General features: G+C 43.2%; 1 protein-coding gene across 10 annotated transcripts in view; it reads right to left on the bottom strand.

Moving 5' to 3' along the window:
- The window catches only part of LOC121279942 (protein CBFA2T1-like), a 191,811-nt gene that overhangs the window by 46,999 nt on the left and 128,682 nt on the right, over nt 1-16,130 (bottom strand). For 6 of the 10 annotated variants that reach the window (XM_041191522.1, XM_041191527.1, XM_041191521.1 and 3 more), the window contains 2 exons: nt 6,290-6,534; nt 558-647 (listed from right to left, as the gene is read on the bottom strand). In XM_041191522.1, the coding sequence (XP_041047456.1) occupies nt 558-647; nt 6,290-6,534 (335 nt within the window). The remainder of the gene's footprint in view (nt 1-557; nt 648-6,289; nt 6,535-16,130) is intronic. The other 4 variants (XM_041191530.1, XM_041191529.1, XM_041191526.1 and 1 more) reach the window with 1 other exon arrangement.

A 16,130-nucleotide genomic window follows, 5' to 3' on the forward strand; every position in this document is an offset into this window, starting at 1 on the left:
TCGTCATCTTACAAGACAGAAATCTGCCACAAGCCCAAGGAAATGAAGAGATATTGGGATAGTGCAACTGGTGCATTTGAGGTAGAAGATCAGCCATGATCACACTAAATGGCAGAGTAGGCTTGAAGAGCCAAATGGCCTAATCCAGCTCCTAGCTCTTATGTTCTTAAAGCAGGTGACAGTTGCAGTAGGAGGGAGAGACGGGGGGGGGGTGGGAATAGAAAGCAGGGGGAGTTGGGTGGAAAAACCAAGGCAGGGAGTGGTGTCAGAGAAAGCCGAGGGTGGAGGGGTGTGAGGAAGGAGAACGCAGATGGGAAGAGTAAGGGGAGAAAGCAGCATGATGAGGGAAAGAGAAAGTGGGTGCTCCGGGTGAGGAGAAAGCAGGGGTTCAGTTAAAGCTAAACTACTCCTTTATGACATTGGAGCATTCAAACTGATATTATACTCCTCAGCATCAACACAGAATTCTGATGCTCTCAAGACTACAGGGATGACAAATATCATTTCTAGACCAGGACCTTACCCAGGAAAGAGGATAAAATGAGGTGGCTCTCTACCTTCAAGAAAGGAATTACAAAAGGTCTCAGGGGGAAGTTTGTTGCTTCCTGCAGCTTTGAATGAAAATCCTCAATGGTCCAGGTGGAATTCTGCAACAGACAAAAATAACGTGATCATCTCAGATCAGCAAAAGCAGCCACACATTGACATCATGAGCACATCAACAGTATAACATCACTGTAACATAGATATACCAAAGATAGCAATGGACAGGCACTGAGAAACAAAATGGCAAGTAGTAGCAAGCAGCTGAAATTGAGCTGGGCCACCTGAGACACTGCGCGTGCTCATGTACAGTGGGTTTTAAATTTATACTTTTCAAGTGAAAAGGAGGGGATCATACTGTGTTACAACTGCAACACACTGAGCTACAACAAACAGCAAGTGAACGGTGGGAGACAGGGTGGAGAGGAGCGAGGGAGACAGGGTATTCAAGGTTGCTGAGAGAAGGGTAGAAATTTAAGAAATGCAGATGACAGTAATTTTTCAATCCTACTTAGCTACAGGAGTGTGTCAGAAGAATGAAAGATTGCAAACGTTATACCCTTGTTCAAAGAAAGGAGAGAAGGATAAACCTAGCAATTACAAGACAGTTTAATGTCAATGGTAGGGAAGGTTTTAGAAACTATCATCCAGGAGAAAATGAACAGCTGCTTATGAGCATGGGATACTGAAAGAGAGCCAGCATAGATTCATTTAGTGAAGATAGTGTTTGGCTAACTTGAATGAGTTTTGGGATGAAGTAAAAGAGATGTTGTGTGAATGGACAAGGCGTTTGATAAAGTATCACATATTAAGCTTGTTAGCAAAATTGAAGCCCATGGAATCAAAAATTTAGACTAGGAAAGATAGGAGGAAACTCGATGGAAACATAAACGCTGCTATGAACAAGCTGGGCTGAATGACTGTTTTCTGCGTTGTATATCCTACACAGTACATGTTGCTATTGTGTGTCGGTGGTGGAGGGAGTGAATATTTGTGGATGGGGTGCCAGTCAAGCAGGCTGCTTTATCCTGTATGGTGTTGAGCTTTGAGGGTTGTTGGAACTGCACTCATTCAGGCAAAAAGTGGGGAGTGTTCCATCACGCCCCTGACTGGGGCCTTGTAGATGGTAAACACACTTTGGGGAGTCAGGAGGTGAGTTACACTTTGCAGAATTCCCAGCCTCTGACCTGCTCTTGTAGCCACAGTATTTATATGGCTAGTCCAGTTCAGTTTCAGTCAGTGGTAACCCCCAGGATGTTGATAGTAGGGGGAGAGAGGGTGGGGAGAGAGAGGAGGGAAGTCGGAGAGAGGAGATGAAGAGGCGAACGGAGACAACAGAGGAAATAATAGGAGGGCAGATAGGTGAGGGCAGAGAAAGGAGTGTGGATGGTGAAGGGGAGTAGACTGTGGGGAGGGAGAGAGAGGAGGGGGAGGGTGAAGGGGGCAGCAAGGGTTGGAGAGTGGGGAGCAGGAGGGTCGATGTATTGAAGGGAAGAGTGGAGGGGAGGGAAGGTGCAGGAGAGGACTGAGGGAAGGGAGTGAGGAAGGGTGGTAAGGGATGGGGCTGGGAGGGGGTGTGGGAAGGACATGAGGGAGGGCAGCCATAGAAGTGGCGGGGGGAGTATAGGGGGGTGAGGAGGTATAGAGGGGTGAGGAGAACATAAAGGGTGTGAGGGGCATAGAGGGGGTGAGGTGGGCATAAAGGAGGTGAGGCACAGAGGGAGGGGAAAAAGGGGCATAGAAGCTGTGACAGGGGTAAAGAGGGGGAAAAGGGCAGAGGTGGAGATTGCAGAGAGTGGGGAGAGTGGCAGAGAGGTGGTGTTTGGGGCAAAGGTGGGGCAGAGAGGAAGTGGGGAGAGAATGACAGTAGAGGGAATGAGGAAGGAGAATTGGGTGAGAGGGAGGAGAGGAGAGTGGGAGGAGTGAGAATTGGGAGGAATGATGGGGTGAGTGGGAGAAGGGAGGGAGCAAAGAGAGGGAATCAAATATTCAGATTCTTCACATCACAGAAGAATTTCATGGTAGGTTCTGGAGGGTGGAAGCAGAATGACAAAATTGCTCCACACAATTGGCTATGGTTAAGTTTTGAGTTGGACATCAGGAATGCCCTTGAGTTCAAAAATTACTTTTGAAGAATTATTTTCAGATTAATTATTTAGAATGAAACAGGATCCATCAACCAGTTTACCAACAACGTCGAACAGGAGCAAGAGGATCCTTGAGCCACCATTCTATTGCTCCTGACTGGCCATGATAGAGCGAGCACTCCAGGACATACATCCATTAGCCACAGCGGGCATGTAAACCAGTGTGATGTTTAAAGGGGAAAACAATGAGAGGGAGAGGGAGAAAAATAACAGCAGGATGACAGCACAGGTTAGATACAACATTATGCCGTAGTGGCAATGCCACTAGACTAGGAATCTGGAAGCCCAGACTAAAGCTCTGGGGACACAGGTTCAAATCCCACCATGGCAGCTGGTGAAATTTAAATTCAATTAATAAAACCTGGACTATAAAACTAGTCTCAGTAATGGAGACCATGAAACTATCATTGATTGCTGTAAAACCCCATCTGGTTCACTAATGTCTTGAGGGAGAGAAATGTGCTATTTTTACTCAGTCTGGCCTACATGTGACTCCAGACTCACAACAATATGGTTGACTCGTAACTGTCCTCTGAAATAGCCCAGCAAACCACTTAGTCCCAGGCTAATTAGGGATGGCAAACAAATGCTGGCCAGTGATGCTCACATCCCATGAAAGAATTTTTAAAAAGCCTCTATTTAGGTAACGCCTTTAAAACATCCCGAAGCACTTCACAGGAGCATTATCAAGCAAAATTTGACCCTGAGCCACACGAGAGATATCAGGTCAGCTGACCGAAAGCTTGGTCAAAGATATGGGTTTTAAGGAATGTCTTAAAGGATGAAAGAAAAGTAGAGATAGAGAGATTTAGGGAGGGAATTCCAGAGCTTAGGACGTAGGCAGCTGAACTATTAAAATCAGGAAGGCCAGAAATGGAGCAGTGCAATTATCTCAGAGGATTTGTGTGGCTGGAGGAGATTACAGAGGTAGGGAAGGGAGGGATTTGGAAACTGGGATAAGAATTTAAAATCGAGGTATTAAGTCAGAGCCTGTGTAGGTCAGCGACAACAGAAACGATAGGTGAACAGGACTTGATACAAGCCAAGACATGCAAGCAGTCCACGTCCAAATGCAGCAAGACCTGGACAATATCCAGACTTGGGCTAACAAGTGGCAAGTAACATTCATGCCACACAAGTACCTGGCAATGACTATCTCCAACAGGAAAGATTCTAACCCTTGACATTCAGTGGTATTACCATCACAGAATCCCACACTATCAACATCCTGGGGGGTTACCATTGACTAGAAACTGAACTGGACTAGCCATATAAACACTGTGGCTACAAGAACAGGTCAGAGGTTTGGAATCCTGCGATGAGTAACTCACCTCCTGACTCCCCAAAGCCTGGACACCATCTGCAAAGCACAAGTCAGGAATGTGATGGAAAACTCTCCACTTGCCTGGATGAGTGCAGCTCCAACAAGAAGTTTGACACCATCCAGAACAAAATAGCCCACTTGATTGTCACCACATCCACAAACATTCACTCCTTCCGCTATCGACGCACAGTAGCAGCAGTGTTTGCCATCTACAAGATACACTGCAGGAACTCACCAAGGTTCCTTAGGCATCACCTTCCAAATCCACAACCACTACCATCTAGAAGGACAAGGGCAGCAGATACATGGGAACACCACCACCTGGAAGTTCCCCTCCAAGTCACTCACCATCTTGACTTGGAAATATATCACCGTTCCTTCACTGTCGCTGGGTCAAAATCCTGGAACTCCCTTCCTAACAGCACTGTGGGTGTACCTGCAGCACATGGACTGCAGCGGTTCAAGAAGGCAGCTCACCACCACCTTCTCAAGGGCAACTATGGATGGGCAATAAATGTTGGCTCAGCCAGCAAAGCCGCATCCCGTAAATTAATAAAAAAAACATGGGTAGGAGAGAGTTTTGGATGACTTGAAGTTTACAAAGGGTGGAAACCGTGAGGCCAGCATTGGGATACTCAAGCCCAGAGAATAGATACACAAGGTTGAGGATTTCAGTGGCAGATGAGACTCAGCAGAGTCAGGCAATATAGGCGGTCTTAGCGATGACGCAGATACGTGGTTGGAATCTCATCTCAGGGTCAATTGCAACATCAAAGTTGGAAACTCTATCCCAAAGGGTTGTGGATGCACTATTGTTGAATACATTTAAGGCTTGGGTGAAGAGATTTTTGGTCTCTGTGAATTAAGGGTAATGGGATGCGGATGAGAAAGTGCAGTTGAAGGCTGAGATCAGACATGTTTGTAGTGAATGGCGGAACAGGCTCGATGGGATGAATAGACTACTACTACTCCTATTACCAGTGTTCCTGAACAGTTCTGTTCAGCCTCAGATAGCTGCCAGGGAGAGGGATGAAGTTGGTAGTGAGGCAATGGAGTTTAATGGGGACCAAAGACAATGGCTTCATTCTTCCCAATATTTAGTTGGAGAAAATTTCTGCTCATCCAGTTCTGATGTTGGACAAGCAGTCAGATAATTTAGAGTCAGTGAGGGGGTTGACAGAAGTGATGGTGAGGTAGGGCTGGGTGCCGTCAGAGTAAGGCTCACTCTAAAGCTCTCTCTACATTACCTTATCAAACATATTCAAGAGCAGGTACAGCAAGGGTTAGATACAGAGTAAAGCTCCCTCTACACTGTCTCCATCAAACACTCCCAGGGCAGGTACAGCATGGGGTTAGATACAGAGTAAAGCTCCCTCTACACTGTCCCCATCAAACACTCCCAGGGCAGGTACAGCACTGGGTTAGATACAGAGTAAAGCTCCCTCTACACTGTCCCCATTAAACACTCCCAGGGCAGGTACAGCACGGGGTTAGATACAGAGTAAAGCTCCCTCTACACTGTCCCCATCAAACACTCCCAGGACAGGTACAGCACGGGGTTAGATACAGAGTAAAGCTCCCTCTACACTGTCCCCATCAAACACTCCCAGGGCAGGCAAAAAATGTGGTTAGAAACACAGGAAAACTCTGTCCGCACTGTCCCATCAAACACAGATATGGAATTAAGCAGCATTATCTTCAGCCCAAAACTCAGAAGAATGCTGCCTCACAACATATTTTGCCACTTCCTGGACTAGTCATCTGGTGGTCCCTCTGAATAACATTCTCCAATTAATCGCAATATTCATGTCGAATTTGGAGAAGCACTGTTCAGTATCTGCACCATCCAAAACTCAACTGAGACATTAAAAAAAAGGTATCTGGGGATGTGGACATCTCCAGCAAGGCCGGCATTTATTGCCTATCCGTGTGCTGAGAAGGTGGTTAGCTGGTGTCTACTTGAACCACAAGCTGGAGGGCAGTTAAGAATCAGTCATGTTAATGTGGGATTGGAGTCACATATAGGCCCAGAATGGGTAAGGGAAGCAGGTTTCATTATCTAAATGAAATTAGGGAACCGGTTCCAGGATACAGACCCAGACAAGCAGCATGGAACAGTTCAAGTCCAATAAATTTGGAGTAAAATAGGAACTGATTCCAGTATTCCAGTTATCAATGGATCTGTGCCACACTGCCCTCAGAGAATTAAAGAAGGGCCCAATTATTAGCTACGACCTGCTGAGGATTGTTCAATTAAGATCAGGGAACCACCTACCACAAGTCCCAACACCAAGCTCCTCACACGCTCTCCGATTTCTGGAGATAGATCATTGGCGAACTGCTGCAATGCGGTCAAGAAACGCTTCAGTTTGCAAAGTTGTCTGGCTCCACAGGCAGGAGGTAATTGTTGATTAGTGAGAGAGGCGGTGGTTGAGGTGGCAGGACCATTGCTGAACCCGTTGGGGGTGGATGAAGCTCTGCTGATTGCAGTCAGTGAGTGACTATTCCCATTCATCTCTGCTAAGAGAAACAGAAAGAGGGGCTTAGTTGCAATCCAGGGTAAAGTTAGGAGTGGCTGATGGGACCCAATCCATTCACCCAGATACTGATGATATCACATTCCAATACTGAGTTCATCAATTTGGTACACAAATGATGTGATCGAGGACCATCATAGTCACACATGAGGAAAAGGAACAGGCTGTTTAGTCCCCCAAGGAATCCCCAGCAAATACAGACACACTCCCAGGGATTCCCTGCAAATATTGACACTTTGTTAACTGTTTTAAGGCACCAACAGATACATTTTCTCTTTCCAAAAATGCCTGAGCAATAGAAATAGCCATGTTGACATCCCACTGAATACAGCAGGAATAAATGTGAAGTCCTGTTTGTTTAAATCCTAGAAAACTCCAGAGTTCTAATGCAATCAAGATACATCTTACAACCCCTTTCTCTATGCAACACACTTCTGTCAGGTGTGTAGTGTTATAGGAACAAGCCCAAAGTTAATCCCGACTCACCAGCAGGCTCATTTCTCTCTGACACTAAGCATTAGATAGTTAATGTAAAAGTACCTTTTCTTTAGTTTGATGTATTAGTTGCCTGTTAAGTAATGTTTGATCTATGTTCATTTTAGTTTATTTGCCACAGTAAAAGTCTTAAAATGTGAAATCTTATTGGTCGGTTATTTCTGTCGATTGCGAGCAATTCTTTTTAAAAGTTTTTGATCTCTACGGGGATCAGAACAGATTGAGGGCTTTTGCACAATTGAATTCAAAGGCTGTAAAACAGACACACAGGCATTTTGCGGAATTTAATCAAATAAGATTTCACATTTACTTCTGCTGTATTCAGTGGGATGTCAACATGGCTACTTCTGTTGCTCATGCATTTTTGGAAGGCCAAAATTTGTCTGTTAGTGCCTTAACAGTTAACAAAGATTAATTTGAAGGCCACGGTGGAGAAATTAGAGTATGACTTGAAAGTAGGAGCTAAGAGGTGAGAGGTTGTTGAAGTAGTGGCTCAGCACTTGAACCTTGAGGAGGAAAAGGACGTTCCTATTAGCGATCAGGTAGAGTTAGCTAGACTTCAATTACAAATGAAACAACTTGAACTGTAAAGTGATAGAGAAAGACAAAAACTTGAATCCATAAGAGAGGAAAATGAAAAAAAGAGAAAACTTGAATTTGAGAAAGAAAGAAATGAAAAAAAACTTGAAATTCCAAAGAGAGAGAGAAAGAGGAGTGAGAAAGTTTGAACTAGACAGAGGAAAGTATAGATTTACGCAAACAAGGGGTGGCAATAAAATTTGAGGATGACTCAGAATTAACTCCTGGTTTTGATTTGGCAAGGAATATAGTATTTGATTAGTGCCTAAATTCAGTGAGGAAGTGAAATGTATTTTGTGTCATTTGAGAAAATTGCTACAAAATTGGACTATTTTACCGAAGAGTGTGTTCATAGGAGAAGCTTTGGAAATGGACTCATCTCTTTCAATTTGAATGACTGGTGACTATGGTACAGTGAAAACTGCGGTTTTGAATTCCTATGAGTTAGTGCCTGAGGTTTACTGACAGGAATTAAAGGAAAAAACAGTGTCAGACTTTTGTGGAATTTGCTAGAAAAAAGGAAATGGTGATTGTTAAGTGTTTTTGGTCTATGAAGGTTGAACAAGACTTAGAGAGATGATGCTGATAGAAGACTTTAAAAAGTGTCCCTTTGGGAATAAGGTCCCACAAAAGTTTGTTTGTAAGCTCACAGAGAATCTGGAGAGGTAAGAAACCTGATCGTAATGAGGAAATGGCCTGGGTGAAGAAACAGTCCCTCCTCAGAGTAGTAAGAGAGACAGGAGGGTAAGGTTGATTCAAGAGTACTAACATGCTGTCTTCATTATAAAAAAAAGGACATGTGAAGGCTGAATGTTGGAAATCAAAAGCAAACTTTAGCATCTGTAAGACTGCACAGTGCTCCTCCAGAAAATAGTGCTCTGGTGGTTAAATGATGATGACAAACCTATATATTCTCTTTTATTCGCTACTAAAGTGGGTCAGGGTGCAGGAAATTATGGATGTTGTTATTTAAAAGTGAAGTATCCTGATTCTTGTCTGGTGAAGCAGGAGGAAATGGGTTTCAGTGTGAGAGAAATGGGTTTTGATTCTTGGGGCACTGGCACCAAGACTTGGGAAAGTGGGAACTGTAGCTTTGGAACAGTCTTCACCTGAACTATCTGGGACCAGTGTTCTGACAAGTTGTATAACTAGGATGGTAGAGAAGGCTTTAAACTAAATTGAGAGAAGACAAGGCAAGAGAGCATGGTAGCATTAAGGGAAATAATGATCAGAGTGTGGCAGGGAGGGACAGAGAATACAAAATTAAGAATGAGTGAGCAGATAAAGCTAGAGATTGCAAAAATAGTAAATGCCCAGAACTAAAGGCTCTGTATCTAAATACCTGTCGCATTCATAACAAAACAGACGAATTGAGAACGCAAATAGAAATAAATATGTATGATCTGACAGCCATTACAGAGACATGGCTCCAAGATGACAATGTCATGGACCTGATTATTCGAGGGTTCATGACATTTCGGAAGGACAGGAAGCTAGGTAAAGGTGCAGCTGTAGCTCTGTTAATTAAAGGTGGCATTAGTACATTAGAGATCAAGATGTAGAATCAGTTTGGGTAGAGTTAAGAAATAGTAAAGGTAGGAAATGACTTGTGGGAGAGGTTTATAAGCCCCTTAACAGTAACCACACTGTAGATTGGGGTATACAGGAAGAAATAATGGGGCTTGTGACAAAGGTATGGAGATAATCATGGGTGATTTTAATCTACATAGAGATTAAACAAATCAGATTGGCAAGGGTATCTTGGATGACAAGTTCATACAGTGTTTTCAGGACAGCTTCTTAGAGCAGCACGTTTTAGCATCAACCAGAGAGCAGGCTAAACTAGATCTGGTAATGTGCAACGAGACAGGATTAATTAATGACTTCATAGTAAAGGCACCCCTAGGTAGCAGCGAAAATAACATGATTGAACTTCACATTTAGTTTGAGGGAGAGAAGAGTGAGTCTAAAAGTATTGCTTTAAACTTAAAAAGGACAATTATGAGGGTGCGAAGACAGAGCTGGCTAAAGTAAACTGGGAAATTAGGTTAATAGGTCAGCAGAGATGCATTGTGAACATTTAAGGAGATATTTCATAACACTCAGCAAAGATGAGAAAGAATGATTCTAAGGAAAGGATGCACCAGCCATGGCAATCAAAGGAAGTCAAAGGGAGTATCAAATTGAAAGAAAAAGTGTACAATTCCACGAAGGTGAGTGGCAGGTCAGAAGATTGGACAGAATATGAAAAATAGCAAAGAATGACTAAAAGATTAATAAGGAAGGTGTTATGATCCTAGCTGATGTTACCACTGAACAAGTCAGATTCCAGGATGGAACCGACTTGATGGATCCTGACTTTTATTTTTTGTTTAGAAACGTGGAGGGCGGTTACTGAACAGAGTCACAGGAGTCAGCTGATGAACTTATAACAAAAGGATAAAACACTTATTAAACAAGAAAAGATTAACTATATTAGCATACTCTTTCACCCACACCTATACCTTTACAGATATATCTAGATTCATAAGGATAACACGAGTTACAAATTTTCACAGTTAGTACACAGTCCATGTAAACCAACAGGTGACCTGTGGTCAGACACCCCACACTCTGCAACCAAGTGAAAGATACCACCCCAGACAGAGGCTATGGATCTCCCATCAACACGCCCTAGACACTTGTCACAGCATGAACCAACAGGTCTCCCTGAACTCCGTCTTTCACATGAGGGTTCCCAATCTTCACTCTTGAAAACTTCTTCCAAATTACACTTTCTTTTGGGCACCTTCCACAAGGGCCCACTTCCAGGATTTTGAACTCTCCTTCTAATGTTCTTCTCTTCTAGATCACCACGTACATTCAAGCTTCGCCTTTCATGCACTCTCTCTCAGATACTCAGCCATGCCAACCGAACACCACTGATTCACATGCCCGTAATAAAGAGTCACCAACCTCGGATCTTTGGCTTCTCGCAAGCCTATTTTGCTTTAAGTCTGCATCCTGCAGCTTTCTCTCTTTAAATTTGGCGTCTTCCTCTGCTCCTCACTCTTAACTTCACTTAACAGAACCTTTTCCAGATTCCTGTTCTTTTCCTTTGATTAGGAGGTCTTCTTGGGACCCTCTTTCTTCGGCTCTTTGGGGAAATCTGCTTCCTGCAGCTCCCTCCTGTTCAGCTTCTCCTAGCTCCTGTTTTGAACTGCACTAAAAATCTGCTGTTCTGTTTCTCCCTGTGTCTGTGGACCCCCTGTTGCTAAGCAACGGCCCAGTTTTTCTACTTCAAGAGTCATAAAACCTCATTAGAATGCAGGTATACAAACGAACCCACAAACTTGCAGGCAACATTCTTTAAACCAGACCCAGGTTTCACCCTTTTAACCCACAAATAAATCATTTTACTTACTTAAACTTAAAGCTAAAACTTAAAGCTATTGCTTATTTCTAACACCGACAAATACAAATACAACTTACTTAAACTATCTTCAGTTCCTAACAAAATAGAAATTAGAGGATGAGAGAACGCTAGCTAGAAACATAAAAACAGGTAGTAAGAATTTCTACAGGTATTTAAAAAGGAAAAGTGTAAGTAAAGTGAGTGTTGGTCCTCTAGAGTGAGAATGGGGAATTAATAATGGAAAATAAGGAAACGGCGGGTGAATTGAACATGTATTTTGCATGTCTTCACTGTAGAGGATACAAATAACATCCTTGAAATAATTGTGACTCAAGATTAATTAACAAGGGGGTGAAAGGTTATCAGGGGTAGGTAGGAATGTGGGGTTGAAGTTCCAATCAGATCAGCCATGATCTTATTGAATGGCGGAGCAGGCTCGAGGCCAAGTGCATTTCCCTTTCACAAAACAATGTTGACTCTGCCTGATTGCATTGAGATTTTCTAAATGCCCCGCTATAATAATAAATTCCAGCCTCCTATATATGTTAAACTAAATGGCCTGCAGTTTCCTGCTTTCTATCTTCCTCCTTTCTTGAATAGAGGAGATACATCACTATTTTCCAATCTGATGGGACCTTTCCATAACCAAGAGAATTTTGGAAAATTAAAACCAACGCATCTACTTTCTCAGGGAAAGGGGACTGAGAAAATTATTAGAACCAAAAGCTGACAAATCCCCAGGTCCTGATGGACTTCATCCTAGGGTCTTAAAGGAAGTGGCTGCTGAGATAGTAGATGCGTTGGTTTTAATTTTCCAAAATTCTCTTGGTCATGGAAAGGTTCCATCAGATTGGAAAATAGTGACTGTATCTACTCTATTCAAGAAAGGAGGAAGACAGAAAGCAGGAAACTGCAGGCCATTTAGTTTAACATCTATAGGAGGCTGGAATTTATTATTATAGCGGGGCATTTAGAAAATCTTAATGCATTCAGGCAGAGTCAACATTGTTTTGTGAAAGGGAAATGGTGTTTGATTAATTTACTAGAGTTTTTTGAGGAAGTAACAAGAAATGTAGATAAAGGGGAACCTGTGGATGTACTGTACTTAGATTTCCAGAAGGCATTTGACAAGGTGTCATATCAAAGGTTACTACACAAAATAAGAGCTCATGGTGTAGGGGGTAACATATTAGCATGGACAGACGTTTGGTTAGCTAACAAGAAATAGAGAATAGGCATAAGCAGGTCGGTCATTTCTGGGTTGGTAAGGTATAATAAGTGGAGTGCCACAAGCAAAAATGCTGGGGCCTCAACTATTTACAAACATATCAATGATTTAGATGAAGGGACAAAATGTATAGTTAAATTTTCTGATGACACAAAGATAGGTAGAAAAGTAAGTTATCAAGAGGAGGTACAGAGTCTGCAAAGGGATATAGATAGTTAAGTGACTGGGCAAAATCTGGCAGATGGAGTATAATGTGGAATAATGTGAATGTGTCCACTATGGCAGGAAGAATAGAAAAGCAGCATATTATCTAAATGGAGAGAGATTAGAGAACCCTGAGGTACAGAGGGATCTGGGTGTCATGGTACATGAATCACAAAAAGTTAGTATGCAGGTGCAGCAAGTGATTAGGAAGGCAAGTGGAATGTTGTCACTTACTGCAAGGGGAATGGAATATAAAAGTAGAAATGCTTTGCTACAGTTATATAGGGAATTGGTGAGACCACATCTGGAGTACTGTGCACAGTTTTGGTCTCCTTATTTAAGAAAGCTTATAAGTGTATTAGAAGCAATTTAGGCAAGGTTCACTCAACTGCTGCTTGCATTGGAAGCAGTTCAGAGAAGGTTCACGAGGTTATTTCCTGGGTGAAGCGGTTATCTTCTGAGGAAAGGTGGGACAAGCTGGGCCTGTATCCGTTGGAGTTTAGAAGAATTAGAGGTGATCTGAGTGAAACATATAAGATCCTGAGGGGGTTGACAGGATGGATGCTGAAAGGATGTCTCCCCTTGCGGGACAGACTGGAGCTAGGGGACACAGTTTAAAAATAAGGAGTCTCCCATTTAAGACGGAGATGAGAAGAATTGTTTTGAGTCTGTGGAACTCTTCCTCAGAGAGTGTTAGAGGCAGTGTCATCTCAGAGAGTGCTAGAGGCAGTGTCATCTCAGAGTGCTAGGGGCAGTGGCATCTCAGAGAGCGCTAGAGGCAGTGTCATCTCAGAGAGTGCTAGAGGCAGTGTCATCTCAGAGTGCTAGGGGCAGTGTCATCTCAGAGAGCGCTAGAGGCAGTGTCATCTCAGAGAGTGCTGGGGCAGTGTCATCTCAGAGAGTGCTAGAGGCAGTGTCATCTCAGAGAGCGCTAGAGGCAGTGTCATCTCAGAGTGCTAGAGGCAGTGTCATCTCAGAGTGTTAGAGGCAGTGTCATCTCAGAGAGTGCTAGAGGCAGTGTCATCTCAGAGAGTGCTAGGGGCAGTGTCATCTCAGAGTGTTAGAGGCAGTGTCATCTCAGAGTGCTAGGGGCAGTGTCATCTCAGAGAGTGCTAGAGGCAGTGTCGTCTCAGAGAGTGCTAGAGGCAGTGTCATCTCAGAGTGTTAGAGGCAGTGTCATCTCAGAGAGTGCTAGAGGCAGTGTCATCTCAGAGAGTGCTAGAGGCAGTGTCATCTCAGAGAGTGCTAGAGGCAGTGTCATCTCATAGAGTGCTAGAGGCAGTGTCATCTCAGAGAATGCTAGAGGCAGTGTCATCTCAGAGAGTGCTAGAGGCAGTGTCATCTCAGAGAGTGCTAGAGGCAGTGTCATCTCAGAGTGTTAGAGGCAGTGTCATCTCAGAGTGCTAGAGGCAGTGTCATCTCAGAGTGCTAGAGGCAGTGTCATCTCAGAGAGTGCTAGAGGCAGTGTCATCTTAGAGAGTGCTAGAGGCAGTGTCATCTCAGAGAGCGCTAGAGGCAGTGTCATCTCAGAGAGTGCTAGAGGCAGTGTCATCTCAGAGAGTGCTAGAGGCAGTGTCATCTCAGAGAGTGCTAGAGGCAGTGTCATCTCAGAGAGTGCTAGAGGCAGTGTCATCTCAGAGTGCTAGGGGCAGTGTCATCTCAGAGTGCTAGGGGCAGTGTCATCTCAGAGAGTGCTAGGGGCAGTGTCATCTCAGAGAGTGCTAGAGGCACTGTCATTGAATATTTTTAAGACAGAGGTAGATTCTTGACTAACAAGGGAATCAAAGAGTATTGCGGATAGGCAGGGTAGTGGCATTGAGGCCACTATCAGATCAGCCATGATCTTACTGAATAGTGGAGGCTCAAGGGGCTGAATGGCCTACTCCTGCTCTTAATTTATATGGAAGTCAATGGTTATTCAAACAGATTCAGGATATACACAGTCACTGATGTTGACAGGTGATGCGAATTTACCCCCAGAAAAGTCACTAAATAAAAATATATTGATATGGGTAATGATATAAATTATTTACCCAATCCTTCGTATAGAGTTAATTTAAAATGTGGTTTAATTACCCATCCTGTAATTGTGCAGGTAGTTCATAATTTGCTTATTGATGGCGTGGATATTAGGAAATGACTTGGCTTGGTATACAGTATTGGTATACAGTATTGGTATACGGTAGTGGTATACGGTATTGGAATACAATATTGGTATACAGTATTGGTATACAGTATTAGTATACGGTAGTGGTATATGGTATTGGTATACAGTATTGGTATACAGTATTAGTATACGGTATTGGTATACAGTATTGGTATACGGTATTGGTATACGGTATTGGTATACAATATTGGTATACAGTATTGGTATACAGTATTAGTATACGGTAGTGGTATATGGTATTGGTATACGGTATTGGTTACGGAAACGACCCTTGAGGCCATTGAAACTGAATTTGTACAAGAAAAGCCGAGTGACTTTCATGACTTTCTGTAACCCTGCTGTGAAAATTACAATTTCAACTAAAGATGTGTCTAAAGCATCAGAAACTCAGCTTACTAATTTTAAAGCACATTAGAGCCAGGTTGAAAAGAAAGAGCTAATGCTAAGATCCTGCATCAGCCCAATATGTACCTTTGGAATCTCAGAAATGAACCATTGCACATTACAACCCCTTAATTATCCTTCTGGATCTCTCTCTGTCCATTGTTCTTACAGCACAATCCCATAGACCTATAGCTCCACTGTATATAACTGTGTGACTGCGTTCATTTGCTGAAGCAAGACTCAACATGAGATGAAAGGAAATGTGACTCCAGATGCTCTATTCTATACCCTTTCCCTCCTCATTATTTCCTATCTATCTTATTCTTTCACATAAACTGAAACTAAGGAATCCCTCAGTCTTCTCTTCCTTCTACAACCTACAGCTTTTAAAACTATTACTTTGTGACTTAGCTCATTGGCTCTCCAATTCTTTCTAATACTGGTGGTGTCCTGCACTGTGAAACAGAAGATCACATCCTATGCTGTTTCACTTTATATTACATAGCTCTGTTATCTGTTAAGCAAAAACATTTCAAGGTCTCCCGCTTTTGTGTGTGTGTGATTCCCCGTCTGTTTTCAAAGGGTGTGAGGGACTCAGAGAGTGAAGGAACTACAATACCATATAAAAGGACTGGTGCTGTAACATGAACCTGAATGAACAGTGCATCACTCACAGACATGGCTCAGGCATTACATCACACTGAGAGACAATGGTCAGTTACAGAGTGCCAACCGACAGTGGTAAATTGCCCGGTCTTTGAATATTTTTAAGGCAGAGCTAGATAGATACTTGATTAACAAGGGGGTGAAAGGTTATCGGGGGTAGGTAGGAATGTGGGGTTGAGGTTACAATCAGATCAGCCATAATCTTATTGAATGGCGGAGCAGGCTCGAGGGGCCGAATGGCCTACTCCTGCTCCTATTTTGTATGTTCAAATGTCCTGTCCACAAAGAGCAGGGCAAATTCAAAGCAGCCAATTACTGCTCCATCAGACTCCTCTTAATTATTAGAAAAATGAAGACAGGTGTTGCTTCCAGTGCTGTCAATCAGCCCTGACTCATTAATAACCTGTTCAGTTTGGGTTCTGCCAGGGCCCACTCAGCTCTCATTACAGCCTTGATCCAAAC

This window comes from Carcharodon carcharias, chromosome 7 (genome assembly GCF_017639515.1).
Source record: "Carcharodon carcharias isolate sCarCar2 chromosome 7, sCarCar2.pri, whole genome shotgun sequence".
Lineage (NCBI taxonomy): Eukaryota > Metazoa > Chordata > Chondrichthyes > Lamniformes > Lamnidae > Carcharodon > Carcharodon carcharias.